Genomic DNA, 20577 nt, shown 5'->3' on the forward strand with positions numbered 1-20577 from the left:
ACTAATTTTTTTGTGGATATTTTATTTCGTGGTTTTGCTGAAGTCTAAGTTCATTCCTATAGAAAACTGGTATTTTGTTTGACATTGGAATTTGTAATTCCCGCATTACCTCGAAATCCACAAAAATTAGAATCTTACGAATTATAATGAATCCACAGTAACTAAAGTTTAATATTGAAATGCAACAAACTCAAAAGTGGTCTATTGCATTAGAATCCTGGGGGTTACTTCCTATATTTTTAGTGGTATGAGTGTGCTGCAAAACAGGGTTCCTTTTTAATGCCCTGTTGGTTAGAACAGGGTTGCTTTTTTAATGCCCTGCTGGTGAATATGTTTTTTTTTTAAACAAAGTATTTGTCTAGTACAGGATCGCTTATTTAACTGTTTAAGATACAGTCTGGAACCTGGGTCTAGAACAGGGTATTCATTTTCTGAGCGTGTCTAGAACATGGTATGTTTTTCAATAATTGTTTAGAACAGGGTATGTTTTATCAAGGTTTTCTGGTAAGAACTGGGTATGATTTGGCAAGTGCTGTTGGCACAGTTATACCCAAAAGGATAGTCAGTAACCCCCCACCCCCCAGGATTAGAATCCATATTCTATGTCATACCTGTATTTCTACAGAAATAAACTGTAGAAGAAATTTTCAGTTTATCTTCTAAATTCTTCACTGAAGATCCATCCACCTACAAAAGATCAAAACTTCTTTACAGTACAAATGAGTTTTTTTACATAGATTTATTTCAAATGGTGGATCCAATGCTTAAGTATCATACTGCTAATAGAAAAAACCAGGTGCTCCGCAAGGCGCAGCTTTATACGACCCCAGTGGTCGAACCCTGAACAGTTGGGGCAAATTTGGTCACAATATTCAAGCTTGATACCGTCTGAATTTTGATTCTGATCAAATTTTTGACAAATATAGGTTTTTGCCACAAAATTAATGTGGTTCAAGATCTAACACATCTATTGCACAATACTGTGCAATTGAATATTTCTTATTGAAACTTTTCAAAATTTGAAATTTGAAAAATGTTGAAAAAAAAAAAAAATCCCTTACAAAAAATGGTAAACTGAGATCCCCCCCCCCCCCAAAATTTATTGAAACCCCCCCTTGGAGCAATAACCCTTAAACTCAATCCCATGCTTTCCTTTGTAATATTGAACCTTGTAGTACGATAAATCAGAGAGATCCATACACTGAAACACAAGTTATTGTCATGATTGTTTGGAAACTAGAAACATGCTTCTTTTTGGCCCTTTTTTGGCCCTTAATTCCTACATATTTTGGGCAATTAACCCAAAACTTAATCCCAGCCTCCCCTTTGATATATGGTACATTGTGGTACAATTTCAGAGCGATCCATGCGATTACACACAAGGTATTGTCTGGAAACTAGAAAAATGCTTGTTTTGGCCCCTTTTTGGCCTTTAATTCCTAAACTTTGGCCCCATAACCCCTTAAATGAATCCAAACCTTCTACTTGTGATTTTAAACATTGCAGTACACTTTCAGAGCAATTGAAATACTGGTAAACAAGTTATTATCCTGAAACTAGAAAAATGCTTGTTTTGGCCCCTTTTGGGCCCCTAATTCCTAAACGGTTCGGACCATCATCCCCAAAATAAATCCCAACCTTCCTTTTTTTCATTAAGATCTATTCACTTAAACTAAAGTTATTATCCAGAAACCAAAGTGTCTTCGGACGACGATGCAGACGACGCAGACAACGACATCATACCATTATACGAACCCAAAATTTTTTTGGGGTCGTATAAAAATGTAAATAACATTCATATATAAAATATATCATTGACCTTATTTTTAATCCAATACAACTGCTTGAGCAACACTACAGGTGAGTAAACATGAATTGCTTCCACTTCTTGAGCAGATGAGGTCAACCCTGGCTTTTTGTATGGTTTGTTTTGCTCAGTCAAAAGTTTTCTGTGTAATTTTTTGCTATTGCTGTTTTTATTAATTGTTTGTAGCCACTGTGTTATCTGTTTTTATTGGACTATTTTTTGTTGTCCCCTTAAAGTCCAATAAAAACAGACAACATTTTTTTGTTTAAAAAGTTAAGGACTACGAAAATATGACATCCAAAATATGTTATTGGGTAAAACAGAAAACTGCATAGTAATGCACTCTTACTAGCAATTTGATTCCTGAAATAAAACTGTTACTTTTTAAACATAATTTTTCATATCATATTACTGTAAAAGCAGAAATGGTAGTTGTAGTTTTAATGTGATTTATTTCATAGAAAAATTTCTCCACCAAATAAAAACTGCAACTAAATTTTAACCTACAAAGAATATTACTTTCTCATACTGGAATCTATGAAAATTAATAATCATGAAATTAAATGTAGAATAGAAACAAGAAATTTTGATGCAACAAAAAAAGAATTTTTCATCAGCAGTTGGGTAAAATTTCTTTAAAAGGAGTAGCTTCAGTAAGACCCCTTTTTAGCCCCAAAATATAGCAGTTTTACAAAATTGTAACTAGAGGCTCTAAAGAGCCTGTGTCGCTCACCTTGGTCTATGTGCATATTAAACAAAGGACACAAATGGATTCATGACAAAATTGTATTTTGGTGATGGTGATGTGTTTGAAGTTCTTACTTTACTGAACGATTTTGCTTCTTACAATTATATCTATAATGAACTTTGCCCATTAGTAACAGAGAACTATATTTGGTAAAAATTTACATAAATTTACCAAATTAATGAAAATTGTTAAAAATTGACTATAAAGGGCAATAACTCCTTAAGGGGTCAATTGACCATTTAGGTCATGTTGACTTATTTGTAGATCTTACTTTGCTGAACATTATTGCTGTTTACAGTTTATCGCTATCTATAATAGTATTCAAGATAACCAAAAACGGCAAAATTTCTTTAAAAATTACCAGTTGGAGGGCAGCAACCCAACAACCAGTTGTCCAATTCATCTGAAAAATTCAGGGCAGATAGATATTGACTTGATTAACAATTTAACTTCTTGTCAGATTTGCTCTAGATGCTTTGGTTTCATAGTTATAAGCCAAAAACTGCATTTTACCCCTATGTTCTATTTTTAGCCGTGGCGGCCATCTTGGTTGAATGGCCAGGTCATCGGACACATTTTTCAAACTAGATACCCCAAAGATGATTGTGGCCAAGTTTGGATTAATTTGGCCCAGTAGTTTCAGAGGAGAAGATTTTTGTAAAAGATTACTTTAATTTACGAAAAATGGTTAAAAATTGACTATAAAGGGCAATAACTCCTAAACGGGTCAACTGACCATTTTGGTCATGTTGACTTATTTGTAGATCTTACTTTGCTGAACATTATTGCTGTTTACAGTTTATCTCTATCTATAATAATATTCAAGATAATAACCAAAAACAGCAAAATTTCCTCAAAATTACCAATTCAGGGGCAGTAACCCAACAACCGATTGAGCGATTCATCTGAAAATTTCAGGGCAGATAGATCTTGACCTGATAAACATTTTTATCCCATGTCAGATTTCCTCAAAATGCTTTGGTTTTTGAGTTATAAGCCAAAAACTGCATTTTACCCCTTTGTTCTATTTTTAGCCGTGGCAGCCATCTTGGTTGGTTGACCAGGTCACGCCACACATTTTTTAAACTAGATACCCCAAAGATGATTGTGGCCAAGTTTGGTTAAATTTGGCCCAGTATTTTCAGAGGAGAAGATTTTTGTAAAAGATTACTTTAATTAACGAAAAATGGTTAAAAATTGACTATAAAGGGCAATAACTCCTAAACGGGTCAACTGACCATTTTGGTCATGTTGACTTATTTGTAGATCTTACTTTGCTGAACATTATTGCTGTTTACAGTTTATCTCTATCTATAATAATATTCAAGATAATAACCAAAAACAGCAAAATTTCCTCAAAATTACCAATTCAGGGGCAGCAACCCAACAACCGATTGACCGATTCATCTGAAAATTTCAGGGCAGATAGATCTTGACCTGATGAACAATTTTACCCCATGTCAGATTTGCTCTAAATGCTTTGGTTTTTGAGTTATAAGCCAAAAACTGCATTTTACCCCTATGTTCTATTTTTAGCCATGGCGGCCATCTTGGTTGGTTGACCGGGTCACCAGACACATTTTTTAAACTAGATACCCCAATGATGATTGTGGCCAAGTTTGGTTAAATTTGGCCCAGTAGTTTCAGAGGAGAAGATTTTTGTAAAAGTTAACGACGCCAGACGACGACGGACGACGGACGACAGACGACGGACGACAGACGACGGACGACGGACGCCGGACGCCAAGTGCTGAGAAAAGCTCACTTGGCCCTTTGGGCCAGGTGAGCTAAAAATGTAATCTTTTAGCTATTTATTGGAAAGTAGAATGCTTCTGCTACATAAATATGGGCTGTTTTTTTTTGACAATAAAATGCACATATATCGGGTACTAGCATCATTAAGTCATGCCAAATTACTGAAATCTTCACAATTTTAGCATTTTAGTGAAATTTTAGGCGGTTTTCTTCCTAAATGAGAGTGGCCGCATTCGTGTTCATTCATAATATTGAAATGTAAGTTGTATTTGATGATATTACATATCATATATAAAGGTTGAGGATGAACACAGATGCGGCCACTTTCATTTTTAACAAAAACCATCTGAAAAGCAGGGTTGGCAAAGTATTACCCACCCGGGAATTCCCGGGCTGGGCAATACTCCCAGAAATGGGTGATAGTGGGCATTACTTGGCAATATGATTTTTTAAGCTTATTTTAACACAAAATAGTAAAGACTTGTTATAGTTTCATAGTATAACAGCTAAACATATACTTTTTATACAGATAACCATTGACAGTCATTTCTAGAAAATTCAATTTCATTCTCTTCTCTATTAATTTTATATGTAGGCAGAATACAAGATTTGCACATTTAAAGATACCTTTTAATTACCAAGTATTGTTTCAATAATCCAAACTTCAAAAAATGCAAAAATAATGCTTATTTGGGCCCCTTTTTGGCCCCTAATTCATAAACTGTTGTGACCTCAACTCCAAAAATCAATCCCAAACTTCCTTTTGTGGTCAAAAACTTTGTGTTAAAATTTCATTGATTTCTATTTACTTATACTAAAGTTATTGTGCAAAAACCAAGAATAATGCTTATTTGGGCCCTTTTTTGGCCCGTAATTCCTAAACTGTTGGAACCAAAACACCCAAAATCAATCCCAACCTTCCCTTTGTGGTCATAAACCTTGTGTCAAAATTTCATAGATTTCTATTCACTTAAACTAAAGTTATAGTGCGAAAACCAAGAAAATGCTTATTTGGGCCCTTTTTGGCCCCCAATTCCTAAAATGTTGGGACCAAAACTCCCAAAATCAATCCCAACCTTCCTTTTGTGGTCATAAACCTTGTGTGAAAATTTCATTGATTTCTATTCACTTTTACTAAAGTTAGAGTGCGAAAACTAAAAGTATTCGGACGACGACGCCAACGTGATAGCAATATACGACCAAAAAATTAAAATTTTTGCGGTCGTATAAAAATGATTTATTTGCTTTCTATTTACAGTTTGCCAATCTAGACAAATGCTAAACAAACAAAATAGGGTATAAATATCTTATTAAATGTATTGCATTTGTGTTTATCACTGAATCCTCTTTAAAATTCAGACAAATATTTTATATTACCCAGTATTGCCCAGTATTACCCACTAAAACCCAGTAAAACCCTGGTTTTCCCAGTATTTCCCACTGAATCAATTGAAATAGACACTTAAGTGTTTTAAAAGTGTCCAAAATCTTTTGTTAGATGAACCTGAAATTTGAGACCAAAATCGGCCCTTACCGGACCTACTCCTTTAACATTTGTTTTAAAATTAAATAAAAATGCCTGTCTTTATGTTGGAAATGGTTAAAATTCTGTTCAGAAGAGAAAACTTAAAAATTAATTTTCCTTTATCTTCATCAATAACATAGAGGAAGAAATTTTAAAATTTTAACTGCAGACTAGCTGCTAACATTGCAAAAGATTAAAATGAAAGACTATTACTTCGTTTATACCTGTAACGATTTGAACTTGGGCAACCTCAAGTTATTCTTTTTATATGAAAATCTCAGTACATTGGTTGTATCAACTATCATTGAATCATCCTTCATGGAACCCTGAAATATAAATTCATATTTGTAGTTGTTTAAATGTTATAACAGATAACATTACCATACATAAGAACCAGGGGTCAAAATTAGCACTGGTCCGGTGGTCCAAGACCAGTAGAATTTACATCGGACCAGTAGATTTTGTTAGCTGGTGGTCCGACGGATCAGTAGAAATTATTAATGAAAATCACTGATTGCAACACAATCTCACTTTATTAACAAACAAAAAAATACATGTGAAACAAATTCCACTGTACAGGGATGTCATTATTTATATTAGTGTTTGTCTAATAAATGTCATTATTTAGGACCAGTAGATTTGGTACAGGACCAGTAGATTTACGGTTCACTGGTCCGGCTGGCCAGTACACAAAAAAGCTTAAATTCGACTGCTGATAAGAACATACAATCTTTAACCCATTCAAGGCGTATGATGCCTTAAGGCATCACCTAGGTACCGTCGTATGATGCCTGAATGCATCACCTTACTACGGCCGCGTGATGCTTGAATGCATCATGGACAACGAAAAATACTCCGACCTACTTTCAGTTTTAATATCAGATCAATTACGTAAAGCTGTAAAGCGTACGTTACCACAATGTGTTAACAGGTTTCAATTTTTAATATTATGTATAAATTTTGACAATAAAAGTCATTGTTATGTCATTTCTTCGTACTTTCGATTTGCGTTCATGATAAAATAATATGCCGCCATTTTTTCAATTTTGTTGACATGTGTAGTCAATGTGATCGCTTTAAAAATGAAAGTTCATTACCTTACAAACAAAATATTTAAACCATTTATGTATCGCTGTTTTAAAAATTAATAATATTTACTTAGGACTGTTTAATAAAAAAGATAAGCCGGTAATGGCTGTCTCTTTATGTATCATCTTTGCATGTTGTTGATTTACGCTCTGTTGACGATCAGGAGTTTACGGTTTTTGCTGACAAATAAATTTCACACGATGTGCAGGTGTTCTCCCAAATAAGGAAATCCATATTTTTGTGCAGCCAATCAAATTTTTCTAGGCTAAAAGGCGGTTCCATAGTAAAATAGTTGTGATAAACCTAGTATTGTCGTCTGGGTGAAAATAAAAAAAATTGTCTGAATCTTCGGATGAAGAGTTTGACGGAATTTTCGCAAAATGAAGTTGATGCAGCTGCACAGCGGTACAATGATAGGCTTGCACAAATTGGGATAGGTGAATTAGATGTTGTTGATGGTGAAAATGAAAGTGAAAATGATTTTTCTGATGAAAATGAACCCCTTGTTGATGAAGCTGGTGACCGTCCTGCTGAAGCTGATGGGTGGCATGAGAATTTTAATTATTATGAGAGGGGATTACCACATATATTTTTACCACGGGGAAATACTGGTCCTACCACAGTTTTAGATCCAGATAAAGAGCCCGTTGATTTTTTCTCATTGCTGTTTACCAATGCCATTTTGCAATACATCATACAGGAGACAGACAGGTATGCCAATAAACAAATTCGTGATCATCCTGATGAAAATAAATCCCCATGGGTTACACCAACTATTGAAGAAATGAAGGCTTTTCTAGGTTTATGTTTCTTGATGGGAATCAATGTAAAACCAGATATAAAATCCTACTGGAGCACAGATGTTATGCTGGAGACCCCGTACTTCAGTAAAGTCATGAAAAGGGATCGCTATATGCAAATTATGCGGTACATCCATTTTTCAAATAGTGAGCAAGCCCCACAGCCAGGGGATCCCAATTATTCTAAATTATACAAAATTGAATCGTTAATGAATATGTTCACAGATTCTATGGTAAACCAGTATATCCCTAAAAGGCAACTATCAGTTGATGAGGTGATGGTTCCATGGAAAGGACGACTGTCTTTTAAGCAGTATATGCCAGCCAAGCCTACCAAATGGGGAATAAAAATGTGGGCGATAGCGGAAGCTAATACAGGATATGTTTCCTTCTGTCAGGTATACAGTGGGAGGATAAATGGTGCCGCAGCTCATGGTCTGGCAAACCGTGTAGTCAAAAATTGTATTGAAAAGGCAAATGTTATAGGGCAAGGGTACCATATTTATATGGACAACTACTTCACTTCTCCCACCTTATTTACAGACTTGTTTGAACATTTTAACACTGCTGCATGTGGTACTGTACGAATAAATAGGAGAGAGCTTCCTAAAGATATAATGAAGAAAAACCCTGAAGGTGTTACTAATTGTGGGGACATGCAGTTTAGACAGAAGGATGCAGTGGCTGCTGTAGTATGGAAGGACAAAAAAAATGTAAACTTAATATCAAGTATACACGATTTCTCAGTAGGTGCAGTGCAGAGAAATGTGCAACAATCAGATGGTATTTTTCAATGACAAGAGATACCATGTCCACAGATGATCTCTGATTACACACAATACATGGAAGGGGTTGATAGGGCTGACCAGTACATCCAGTACTATGTTTTCCAACACAAAACACTGAAATGGCCTAAAAGGATTTTCTTTACAATGATAGAAATGTTGAAATTTAATGCCTTTAGGCTTTTTCTGGCTTCTCCTCATCATCAACCAGGCCCTGGTAAGAGACCATTAACCTTTTTGAAGTTTTCAAAGGGAGTAGCAGTAGGACTGATAGGTGGATACACAGGTGGTTCAGTTCGTAAAGGCCGTCCATCACTTGTCCCGGTTGATGATCGTCTTACACAGAGACACTTGCCAGGTTCCTTTGGAAATAAAAGTTGGTGCCATGTCTGTCACATGAGAGTGAAAAATAATCAGCAAGACACACGTAGTCAAACAAAATATGGCTGTCTAGATTGTGGAAAGCACCTCTGTCTACCAGAGTGTTTCACGGTGTTCCATTCTGTTAAAAGTTACTGTTAGCATTATAGCTATGTTGTTAGTTCCAGACAATTTTGAATTCATTGACTTTACCGTTTCAATTTGCGAATTTATTTATTTATAAACTATGAACAAAACTAAAGAATAACTGATGAAGGATATATTCAAAAAGATAGTATCAAGAGACATTTTAAAATAAAGAAGGAATTTTATAGAGAGATCAGGACAACAAAATGTAGTAAAATGGACACCGAAAAAAAATTTAAAGACTTGAAAAGAGGCAAGTAACAAAAATTTATAACACTGTTATTTTTGTTTGTTATATAACCTTATAGCAGTTTAAAAGAAATCAAAATAATATCAATACCTTGAGTAGTTTTTTTTGTCAAATATCTAATTATTCGTTTGATTTTTATTTTTTTAAATGTATTTTTTTTTATCTGCTTAAATTGCTATTAGGTTGCATGCCTGTTACTTAGTTTGAAATGAATATTTTCAAGGAAGGTAATTTACTTTGACAAATACAGAGATTTTTTGTTTAATCATTGAACAAATACAAATTTTTATTTGTCATAGAACAGTAACAAGAAATTCTGTTATACCCCAAGTGACTTAAAAACATACAGCAACATATTTAAAAAGAGTTGTCGTCCGCCAAATTACAGTTGAGTTATATCTCTTTAATTGTTGTTGACATGAACGACGCTTTGCAAATGGCGGATTTCAATCGCTGGTACTTCTCATGTTGTCGGTCGTTTATCGTCTTCCCAATCAGTTATGGTGTTGTCATAGACATTTCATTTTATTCTTTGTAACAAAAAGAAACATCGAACGTAAGTTAATATCTCGGAAAGGGAACGGTCAGAAGAAACTCTCCCCTTCGCAGCTATGTATTTGTAAACATTCAGTTATAAAAAAAAACCTCGTTCGTCATAGAGCTAAACTGTTGATATTGCTTCCTTTTCATATCGCTCTAACCACACCACAACTCAAAACAAGTAGGGTACAACTTAACCTTAAAATATGTTAACGAAAATCGATCTCAAATAGCGGTAATTGTCGTTTGAAGTTCCGAGACGTTTTTTTATGAGCACATGTCAAATTAATCCCGGCCACGAAACTGCTCGCGCTAATAAATCTCCGGCTATTCAAACGCGCCAAAAAAAACAATGCCGTACTGAAAGTGTTAACAAATGTGAAGATGTAAAATATAAAGAATCTCAAATCCAAAACATTATGAGAATCTCAGATACCACTGGGTTAGTTACTTAATTAATGACTCCAGATAAGGATTGTGATTTCAAAGATATTTTTATTCTCTTAGCAGTGTTTTGCTAAAACAGTTTATATCTTAATTTTCAAAGTTTTTTAAGGTGGTACCCAACACCTTGACTAAAATTAATTTGGCTCGTTTAATTTTCATAAAATTTTGACAAAATATTAACTTTGACCCTTCGAACAAAATATAAAAATTTCAGAAAATTTGAACCAATCACTTTCTCGGAAAAAAATGGTTGGATAGATAGCAGTTTGGCAAACACTAATTTTGATCATTGAGAAGCTTAATAGTTCCCTTACAATACAATGTGATTAAAACGCTTAGCTGATTTTACAGAGTTATCTCCCTGTAGTGTTAGGTAACACCTGAAATGCATGAAAAATGAGTAGAAAATAGTGTTTCTGTAACTTCATCAATTAATAAATAAGTTTTCATGAACCAAAATATTTTTTTTATCTATGAGAGAACCATTGAAATCTAATGCATTTTCACATTGTTTTTATTTATCAAGTGTTTTGTTCCTTTACTTATTCATCCTGAAGAAATTTATTGAATAAAAATACAAAAGTTGTTATTTCCTACGTTTAAAAAAAAATATTGTAATAATTGAATTCACTGAACTGTTGCAATTTACCTTTATCTGACTAAGTCTGAAAGGTGTAATTTGCTGAATGACTTGAAATCCTCGCAGACCTTCCCCGAACGCTGGATTCACACATGTGTAGGTAAAACTATAATCTTGTTTACTGTATTTATTATCACTGACTGGTTTACAGTTATCCTCATGACAGTAACCTAACTTCTGCTCCAGAGCTTTAGCGGTGAAATCTCTGATGTACTTGTCATTTACCACTCCCCCGTCATTGGTATCTCTAAAAAGTAAAAATCAGTATTAATCTGACTATACCGTACATTTATTAGAGGGGGTAGTTTAGAATTTACAAAAGGGAATAGGTTTTTTTCAATTGCATAAGCTTGAAAATGACCAATCAAAACATGCAAAGATTTTGATTTCAATATTCAATTTTACAAAATGATCAATTGCCAATGGTTTTCAATTTTTGAAGTTTTACATTTATTGCCAAGATGAGCTTTTACAGTTACTATAGGGTATGTGTTTCGTTCGTTGTTGAATGACTGTACAGTAACCTATAAGTCCTTACATGCTTACATCCACTCTGGTCTCAGCTGGTTGATAATTGTCTCATTGGTGATCATACCTCACCTCACCTCCTTTTTATATTTTGACCTTTTGACCTCAAAATCAACAGGTTTTGTCCCTTCCCAACTATCTACCACAATGTCTAATTTCAACAAATATACCATAAACACCTAACTGCAACTCATATTCTTTGTTTTCAATCTATTTTAAGCATCTGTGACCTTAAATTAAACCTATTGATCTGAAAATCAAAATGGCTCTACCATTTCTCTAAACCGTATCTTCCATTTTCTTAAGTTTCATGTTAATCCGTCAAAGTAAACTCAAGTTCACAAAAAACTTTTGAAAAGATTTGTCGTAACTGATTAATACTTATAAAATTGATAACACTCAAAACTAGAATATATATCCTACTTAGTATCCCACCACCAATGCTCCTTTCCCTCAGGTTCTGTATAATTAACCATAGCTCCTATCTCCCTCAAGAGTCGATACACCCTTCTAAGGTAGAATGGAGGTACAGTCTTGTCAGCAGCACCAGTTCTGATCAACACAGGTACATGCTACAACATACATTTTAATATGAGTAATTCTTAACTTACTTTTTTATAAGATGGTGGAAATGATTATTAAATCATCAAATTACTGCTTTCTGGCATCATTTCCAAGAAAGGCTACAATGGAAAAAATTAGGACAAGTCCTTTTCACCCAGGAGGTAAAGCAAATGTAGAACTCTGTAGCTTTGATCTGACATGAAATTAATAATTTTGTCATATCAGATATTTCCTTATAGTGTTGGATGTGAATATCAAATAAGTAACTATTTAATTATACATATTCTAAGAATTGATAATAATTAATAATTTCTGGTCAATTTAAATATACAATTGACTGTTTCAGAACCTAATGCATTCTGGGTTAAATTTTCAAAAGCTTAAACCAAATCTTTGTGATTGGTTAAAAAAGTTCTAAACAATAGAAGTTTAACCAATGGGGCAACATTATTTTCATTTTGGTGAATGAACAATGATATTACCCATAGTCCGTCTGAAAAGGCAATTATTTGTGACAGAAGTCTGGTTTTATGAGTTAATTTGGAAGGGAGACAATTCAAAAAGAACATTCCTTGCAAAAAGTGATCAAGTTTTAAAACTAATGTTTATTTATAAAATTTTATTTTATCATTTTATTTAGATAACATAGGCCTTTTTGACTAACAAGTCAGACTCCTACATCTATTGTATATATATATATTTTTTTTTTGGTAATAATCCTATAATTTTGGATTTGAAACCATATTTTGATCCTACTTACCTTCAAGTTAGAAACGTGTCGATCAACATCATTTTCTGTGATAGAAGATTCCATGATAAACTTGACACCTGGGTCTACATGGCTTGCAGCTATGTCATGTCTGAAAGACAAAAATACAAAACATTTTAATAATTATAAATATCATGAATCTGACAAATAGCATTATCTCTAGTGCACTTGTATGATTGAATAACAAAGTAAAGTCATTTAAAAAAAAATTAGCCCTCTAATTGACAGCAAACTAGGTTTTCTGTTTATTAAAATTAAGAACTTAAGAGGGCAGCTACAACAAATTGTGATTGAAATTATTTTTTCTTATGTATGGCATTTTCAGGCTATAGTTTAACATACACATGTACCATGTCCATTGTGTGTTTATCTATCAAGATCATATGTCTTGAACGGTAAAAGTCAAAAATTTCAATATCAAACTTGACCTCCATTTAATCACCTGTAATAATGTATGAATAAAATTTGAAAGCATTGTTTTTTAATGGTTAATAAGTAATTGCACTAAAACAAGAGGCTGTCACAACGACAGCAAACCGAATTTATTAACACTTATTTGTGTCCTGGCAATATCACAAGAATCATAACTGATGAATGGTGAAAGTGAAAATCGTCAATATCAAATTTGACCTCCATTTTGTCAGCAGTATCAACATATTAAAATTTGAAAAGCTTTGGTTGAACTTGAATGGTTCATGAGTAAATGCACGGACACGACTGGAAACACCATTTTTCAATCTTTCAAGAACCATAACTCCTGAACTGTAAAAGTCAAAATGGTCATTATTAAACTTGACCTCCATTTTGTCATAAGTAACAACATATTAAAATTTGGGAAGCTTTGGTTGAACAGTTCATGCGTAAATCCAGGGACACGACTGGAAACGCCATTTTTCAATCTTTCAATAACCACAACTCCTGAACGGTAAAAGTCAAAATCGTCATTATTGAACTTGGCTTTCATTTTGTTGTCAGTAACAACATATTAAAATTTTAAAAGCTTTGGTTGAATGGTTCATGAGTAAATGCACGGACAACATTTGGTTGCCGCCAGCCAACCGACGCCCGACTCCCTGGCATCCGTACATCCCCAAATCAATAACCGACATTTTTGTCACAAAATTCCGGTTAACAACAGAAGTGCCATTTTCCAGCCCATAAAGGACCAGTGGACATATATTTCCTGAACAGTTAGAGTGAAAATGTCAATTTTAGACTTGACTGATTTCAATTTTTATAAGTATCCACAAATCAAAATAAGAAAAGCATTGATTAAAAGGTTAATAAGTTACTGCACAAAAAATGTTGGCAGCCTTTTACAGTATGCCACTTTCCAATCCCAACACTGGGAATTGAACCCAGCTGCAGATACAGATATTGTAAGGTGGTTCGCGGGTCTAAATCAAATATTTTATTTAATATAGGATTTTGCTATATTTTTCTATAAATGAACTTTATCTTATACTTAATAGAACAAGAGGCTCTCAAGAGCCTGAATCGCTCACCTGGTAAACAATGCCTTATTGAACATATTGAACCATGCCAGGCAAACATGTACAGCTAACAATTCTTCAATATTACAAATATATAGGACTTACTGTTTATAAATAAAGAAAATGAGACCAAAACACAAACACTTAAAACTTAGCAATGGACTGTGAAAATGAGGTCAAGTTCAAATAAAACCTGTGTAACCGACATATAGATCATAAAATATTTTCATACACCAAATATAGTTGACCTAATGCATAAAGTATTAAAAAAATTATTTTTTTTGCAAATTGAAAATTGAAAATTTCAGGACAGGTAGACCTTGACCTAATAAATATTTTAACTTCTAGTCTTATTTGCTCTAAATGCTGGAGTTTTTTTAGATATAAGCCAAAAACTGCATTTTACCCTGTGTTCTATTTTTAGCCATGACGGCCATGTTTTTAGACAAAATAGAAAATAAAACACAAACTTTATTTTATACACCCTACTGATCATTCAGTTGAAGTTTGGTTGAATTTGGTTGAGTAGTTTTAGAGGAGAAGATTTTTTAAAGTTAGCAAATATGATGAACAAATTGTGAAAAAATTGTCATTAAAGGACAATAACCCCTTAAGGGGTCAATTGACAATTTTGGTCATATTTAACTTATTTGTAGATCTTACTTTGCTGATCATTTTTGCTGTTTACAGTTTATCTTTATCTATAATGATATTCAAGATAATGACCAAAAACTGCAAAATTTCCTTAAAATTACCAATTAAGTGGCAGCAACCCAACAATGGTTTGTTTGATTCATCTGAAAATTTCAGGGCTGATAGATCTTAACCTAATGAACATTTTTACCCCATGTCAGATTTGCTCTAAATGCTTTCGTTTTTGAGATATAAGCCAAAAACTGCATTTGACCCCTATGTTCTATTTAAAGTAAGGGCGGCCATGTTTTTTGACGGATCAAAAATCGAAGCACACACTTTGTGCAGGATAATCTAAGGAACTATCATGCTAAGTTTCATCCAAATCCATTCAGTAGTTTCAGAGGAGAAGATTTTTTAAAGTTAGCAAATATGATGAACAAATTGTGAAAAATTGTCATTAAAGGACATTTACCCCTTAAGGGGTCAATTGACAATTTTGGTCATATTAACCTATTTGTAGATCTTACTTTGCTGATCATTTTTGCTGTTTACAGTTTATCTTCATCTATAATAATATTCAAGATAATGACCAAAAACTGCAAAATTTCCTTAAAATTACAAATTAAGTGGCAGCAACCCAACAATGGTTTGTTTGATTCATCTGAAAATTTCTGGGCTGATAGATCTTGACCTAATGAACATTTTTACCCCTGTCAGATTTGCTCTAAATGCTTCCGTTTTTGAGATATAAGCCAAAAACTGCATTTGACCCCTATGTTCTATTTTAAGTAACGGCGGCCATGTTTTTTGACGGATCAAAAATCGAAGCACACACTTTGTGCAGGATAATCTAAGGAACAATCATTTTAAGTTTCATTCAAATCCATTCAGTAGTTTCAGAGGAGAAGATGTTTGAAAAATTGTTAACGACGACAGACGACAGACGACGACGTCGACGACGACGACGACGACGACGACGACGACAAGTGATGAGAAAAGCTCACATGGCCTTTTAGGCCAGGTGAGCTAAAAATGAAATAAAAAAATGGGGTCACCGTTCATTTACGTTCCAAATCTGCCTACGAAAGAAGCATACATTTTTGTTAATGTCCTTTCTTTCTGTTGAACAAATAGGAGAAAAAGAGGTAATATCGAAATAAAAAAAGAACTAAATTACAGAAATCGCTTAAATTTTACAATTATTTAGTTTATGTACAGCTTATTCGAAAACAACAATAAAAAATATAGGTCACCAATGAGTTAAAAAAGAGATTTCAATTTTTATGCCAAAAAATGGCATTTTTTGCACCAAAGGGAGATAATTTGGAGCTTTTTCAATGATATCTACATTTTAAAAATCACCATGGGCCAACACGAATTGATTTTTTGGAATGATTTTTGTACCATATGATAAAGTAACAACTATGTAAGTTAGTTAATAAAATTTGTAATGAAAAATAAATGTTTATTTTTTTCTGAAAATCTTATACCCGCGAGCCTCCTTAAGCTATAGAAATAACTTCCAAGCAGGGATTTAAATCATCCATAGATATAATTACCTAAAGAACAGGTTACTATCACCATACTCTTCTTTCTTTATCCAACCAGCAAGAGAAATGAGGCCTAATGCTCTGTCTGGGTAATGTGTAGCTAAGTTTAGTGCACCATGACCTCCCATGGAATGACCTTAAAAATATAAATGTATAATTTCTGAACCTAAATGCACCAGCATACTTCATATCACATCTTCATCGAAAATAATTTGTGTTAGGAACGATTACTTTATTTTTCCCATAATTCAAATCAGTTAAAAGTATTTAATTGATAACAGTTGTACAATAATCAGTGCAATAACTATTACATAAAAGTCGTCAGGAAAAAAACACAAGAAATATTTTCACTGATTATTTATTCTTCCCCTAGTAGGCAAAACATAATATCAGATAAGCGGTAAGTGAAATATATTTACAGTTACAAATGCAGATTTCAATTTACTTTTTAATTTTTTTCTGATTCACAATCCAACAAGCAGGGTAGACCCAGTAGAATAAATAGGAATGCAGAGCTTACTTATTCCTTATCCTTAAAAAATGATAAAATATAAAAAAAAAAAGAACACTTGTAGGAAAAAAAATATTGTTTTTACCTTAAAAAACTGGTAAATACCTGCAAAAATAACTCTTTCTTGATCAGCTTTCATTGTTAACCAAGAATACTCCTCAGTGAGTTTAGAGAGTGTGTCTAAAGCCGTCATAGCGGTCAGTACTCCTGGACCTTCCCAGTTATGAGCGCCATGCCTAAAAAGCAAATATGAAATATCATTGTTATTTTCCATTATTTTATTGGTATCATTTACATATACCTACAAAGTGTGAAAATTGTAAGTCTAAATTTTTAAATTATTGTCCATATTTTTTCCAAACAAGGTAATATTTTAACACTTGCAAGAACTTAAAATATATTTAGAAAAGAACAACCAAAATAAAGATAAAAAAAAAAAAAAACTCTTTCTTAATCAGCTTTCATTGTCAACCAAGAATACTCCTACGTGAGTTTAGAGAGTGTGTCTAAAGCCGTCATAGCAGTCAGTACTCGATAATCATTTGCATTGGTATAACAGTATACCATAGCACAAATTTAAAAAAAGTATTAAATTCATAAATAGAGTGATATAAAACATGATCTTGTGAAATACATAAATCTAATAGAACTTATTTACAATGATGATTAGATTTCCCTCAGCGCACTGCACAATTTTTAACATTACATACATCTAAGATATATAACTCTATAAAGCTAAATTTTTTTCTGATTCACTTTTAGTTATTTCCTTTATAACATAGTTATCTTTCCAATTTTGTTTTTTTTGTAAATATAAGTATACCTTGTAGGAGCCAACAACCATGCACCATTAACCCCATACACAAACTCTTTATCAACCATATATTTATAGCTATCTGCCTGGTTCTGTGGTGGCACAGTTGTTCCATGTAGAGTCAAGAGAACAGGACAAGATTCTCCCATACAGTCACTCAGTGGATATATAGCTGCAGCATGTTGTATAGAACCATCGTGATCCAGGAACGTAAACAGAAAAGATTCTTTTAATTTTCTACACCTCAAATTCACTAGAAAATCTTTATTTCCTTCTGAAGTCATTAATTTTAGCTTTAATTGTATATTTTCACATGGCAATATCTCTGACGATTCGAAAACAATATTAAAAGGTAAAATCTGACCTGGTGCAATATGAACTTGGTTCAAGAGTTCAAAGGTCATATCATTGCCATGGGATTGGTCAACCAGCTTTATCTTTGATATTTTTATCCATTTTGAAAAATGGTAGTTGGCAACTGGTATGGCTATATGTTTACCAAATACATGCCCATCAACAATATCTGGTAGATAATGAGGATTCAAAACTTCAAAAGGGACTTGTTTAACCTGTAGACTGCACATCAAATTAGCACCAACTTTTCCTCTTAGTCTGACATAAATTGTATGTAAACCTCTATTGAGTTGAAGGCCAAAGAAAAACTGGTTTCTATGGTAGACATCTCCTGTGACTGGTATCCCATCAACATATATGGTATGGTGGCCAAGACATTGTAAAGCAACATTTTGTCTGTCGTCATTTAGAGAAAATTCCCCTACAATCCATCCTTGCCATTCTGTGATTCCCATAGAGCTTAATGTATTGATTAACTCATTCCAATTCACGGTTGGGGCAATTTTCATCGCATCTTTTGGTTGTCTCTGGTTATATACCTGCCATGTAATTTCCCCTCCTGGGGAAAACTCTGAGTAAAACTTTTGATTTTTGTGTTCCCTATACTTTGATACATTGTAAATTCCACCATATGCTTCTACAGGATCACCATCGAACTCTGTCTTTCCAATGACAAAAGGACCAAGATAGTTCCATTGTTTGATAAACGGAGTTATCTTTCCTGTAAGTCTTGCTGCTTGTTTGAAACAAAAGTTTGCATCAGTTGACTGATCTGCATTATCATACAAAGTGCCAAGCACTGACCATAGAAATCCATCATTCTTGTTTTCTGCTAAGAGCTTAATAGCACAAGGAACCACCTCTTTAGCCTAAAATAAGACATTCAAATTCAAATATATTTTATTGCTAATCAAAGCGCCCACAAGGAGCAGAACAATCAACATTAATTACTTAAGGAATGACTGTAATATTTTTTCTGTCTATGAAGAAATAACATTAAAAATTTGGTACACACTGAATAACGCGCGTAGCGGGTTATTTAACAGTGGGCCGACCACATTTTTAATGTTATTTCGAATAGACAGAAAAAATATTACAGTCATTTCTTATAATTTAATCCTAAATTCCATTTTAAACCGTAGAAAACCATGAAAAAACGTTGATGACGTCACAGTCACATGACTAAATTATGTCTATGGGCTCATAACAAAATAACGTCAGCCAATCAGAAGACGCGTTACATCCAAAATTAAATTATATACAAATGATTACCATGTTGAACTATGAGCTGACAATAAAGTTCTTGGTTAATAGGAAGTTAATAAGCAATAAATTTGAAAAAATGCATCACACAGTACTATACAGCATGCTCACATGGAGCTCGATTCCAAATTTCAGGAAGCTCTGATTTGAAGTTCCTTAATTTTTATGAAATGGACAGACTGACGAAAACACGATAGGACCAACAGACTTGAACCAGTTTAGAATTATTAGTTGTCTCATGAAACACATTATAATCATCTCACCAAACCATTTTTTAAAGAACTTTTAGAACAATTATTAAGACTTGTTAATGAGATTCTCCAAATAAATTTTTTACAGAACTTGGCATTTAGTAACTAAGTAAGTGATAGCCATGGGGTTTGCAAAATTGTTTCTTTTTTATCATTCAAAATAATGTCTCCTTTACTCTCTAGAACTATATGTTTACAAATTATATCTCTCAGAATTGTATAGTGAAAATCACTTTGTGTTAATGTTGATATTTGTATGATGTTTTCTTTAAATTTTTTCAATGTAGTGGCAACATGTACTTACAGTTTTAGTCCATCTAATTTGGTTGACACTTTTCACATTTATCTTCTTCAGAGCACATTTACTACCTTTAGTTTCTGCTTCCTTTAATTCATCTTCCAGGAAACTTTGAACATTCTACAGAATATAAAAAATATGTAGGTACTTTGAAAAATTATTGCACAAAAACATATACATTTTTTGTTTACAGGCACATATATGTACATTCACAGATACAAAAGGCAAATTCCTATCTATAAATAAAAAAAACCAAATACATTGAACAAGCAATGGGTACAAATAATTTAGGTTTGGTTTAATACCAGAAATTATGACGATAAATAATACAAGCATGCACCAATAACCTTTGAGATCTTATATCATATGATGCTGTGACACTTTTTGTAGCATGATAGAGTTTTAAAATATGTACCAAGATTGAGCTCCAGAATTCTGGAATAATGGTGGTCTGAAGGTTTTGGCAACCAAAATTTCCAAAGGAACACCACATTTTTGATATTTTCAATAGAAATAAAAGCATGAATAGTGAGGACCAGCAAATTTCTTCAAGGACATGTGACCATAAAAAGAAAGATATCGAGAATTCTGGAGCTCTACTATGTAGTTGAAAAAGGCTCACAATCAGTTTTCTATATCATTAATATTTTCAA

General features: G+C 33.3%; 1 protein-coding gene across 1 annotated transcript in view; it reads right to left on the reverse strand.

Annotated features, from left to right (window-relative positions):
* Positions 1–20577, reverse strand: part of LOC143066871 (uncharacterized) — a 68570-nt gene that overhangs the window by 45694 nt on the left and 2299 nt on the right. The window contains exons 2-10 of the mRNA XM_076239682.1: positions 19931–20044; positions 17768–18981; positions 17050–17180; positions 16443–16569; positions 12746–12845; positions 11845–11993; positions 10903–11140; positions 6060–6161; positions 612–687 (exon numbers count right to left, since the gene is read on the reverse strand). Coding sequence (XP_076095797.1) covers positions 612–687; positions 6060–6161; positions 10903–11140; positions 11845–11993; positions 12746–12845; positions 16443–16569; positions 17050–17180; positions 17768–18981; positions 19931–20044 — 2251 coding nt within the window. The remainder of the gene's footprint in view (positions 1–611; positions 688–6059; positions 6162–10902; positions 11141–11844; positions 11994–12745; positions 12846–16442; positions 16570–17049; positions 17181–17767; positions 18982–19930; positions 20045–20577) is intronic.

Source organism: Mytilus galloprovincialis, chromosome 3 (genome assembly GCF_965363235.1).
Source record: "Mytilus galloprovincialis chromosome 3, xbMytGall1.hap1.1, whole genome shotgun sequence".
In the NCBI taxonomy this organism is placed as follows: domain Eukaryota; kingdom Metazoa; phylum Mollusca; class Bivalvia; order Mytilida; family Mytilidae; genus Mytilus; species Mytilus galloprovincialis.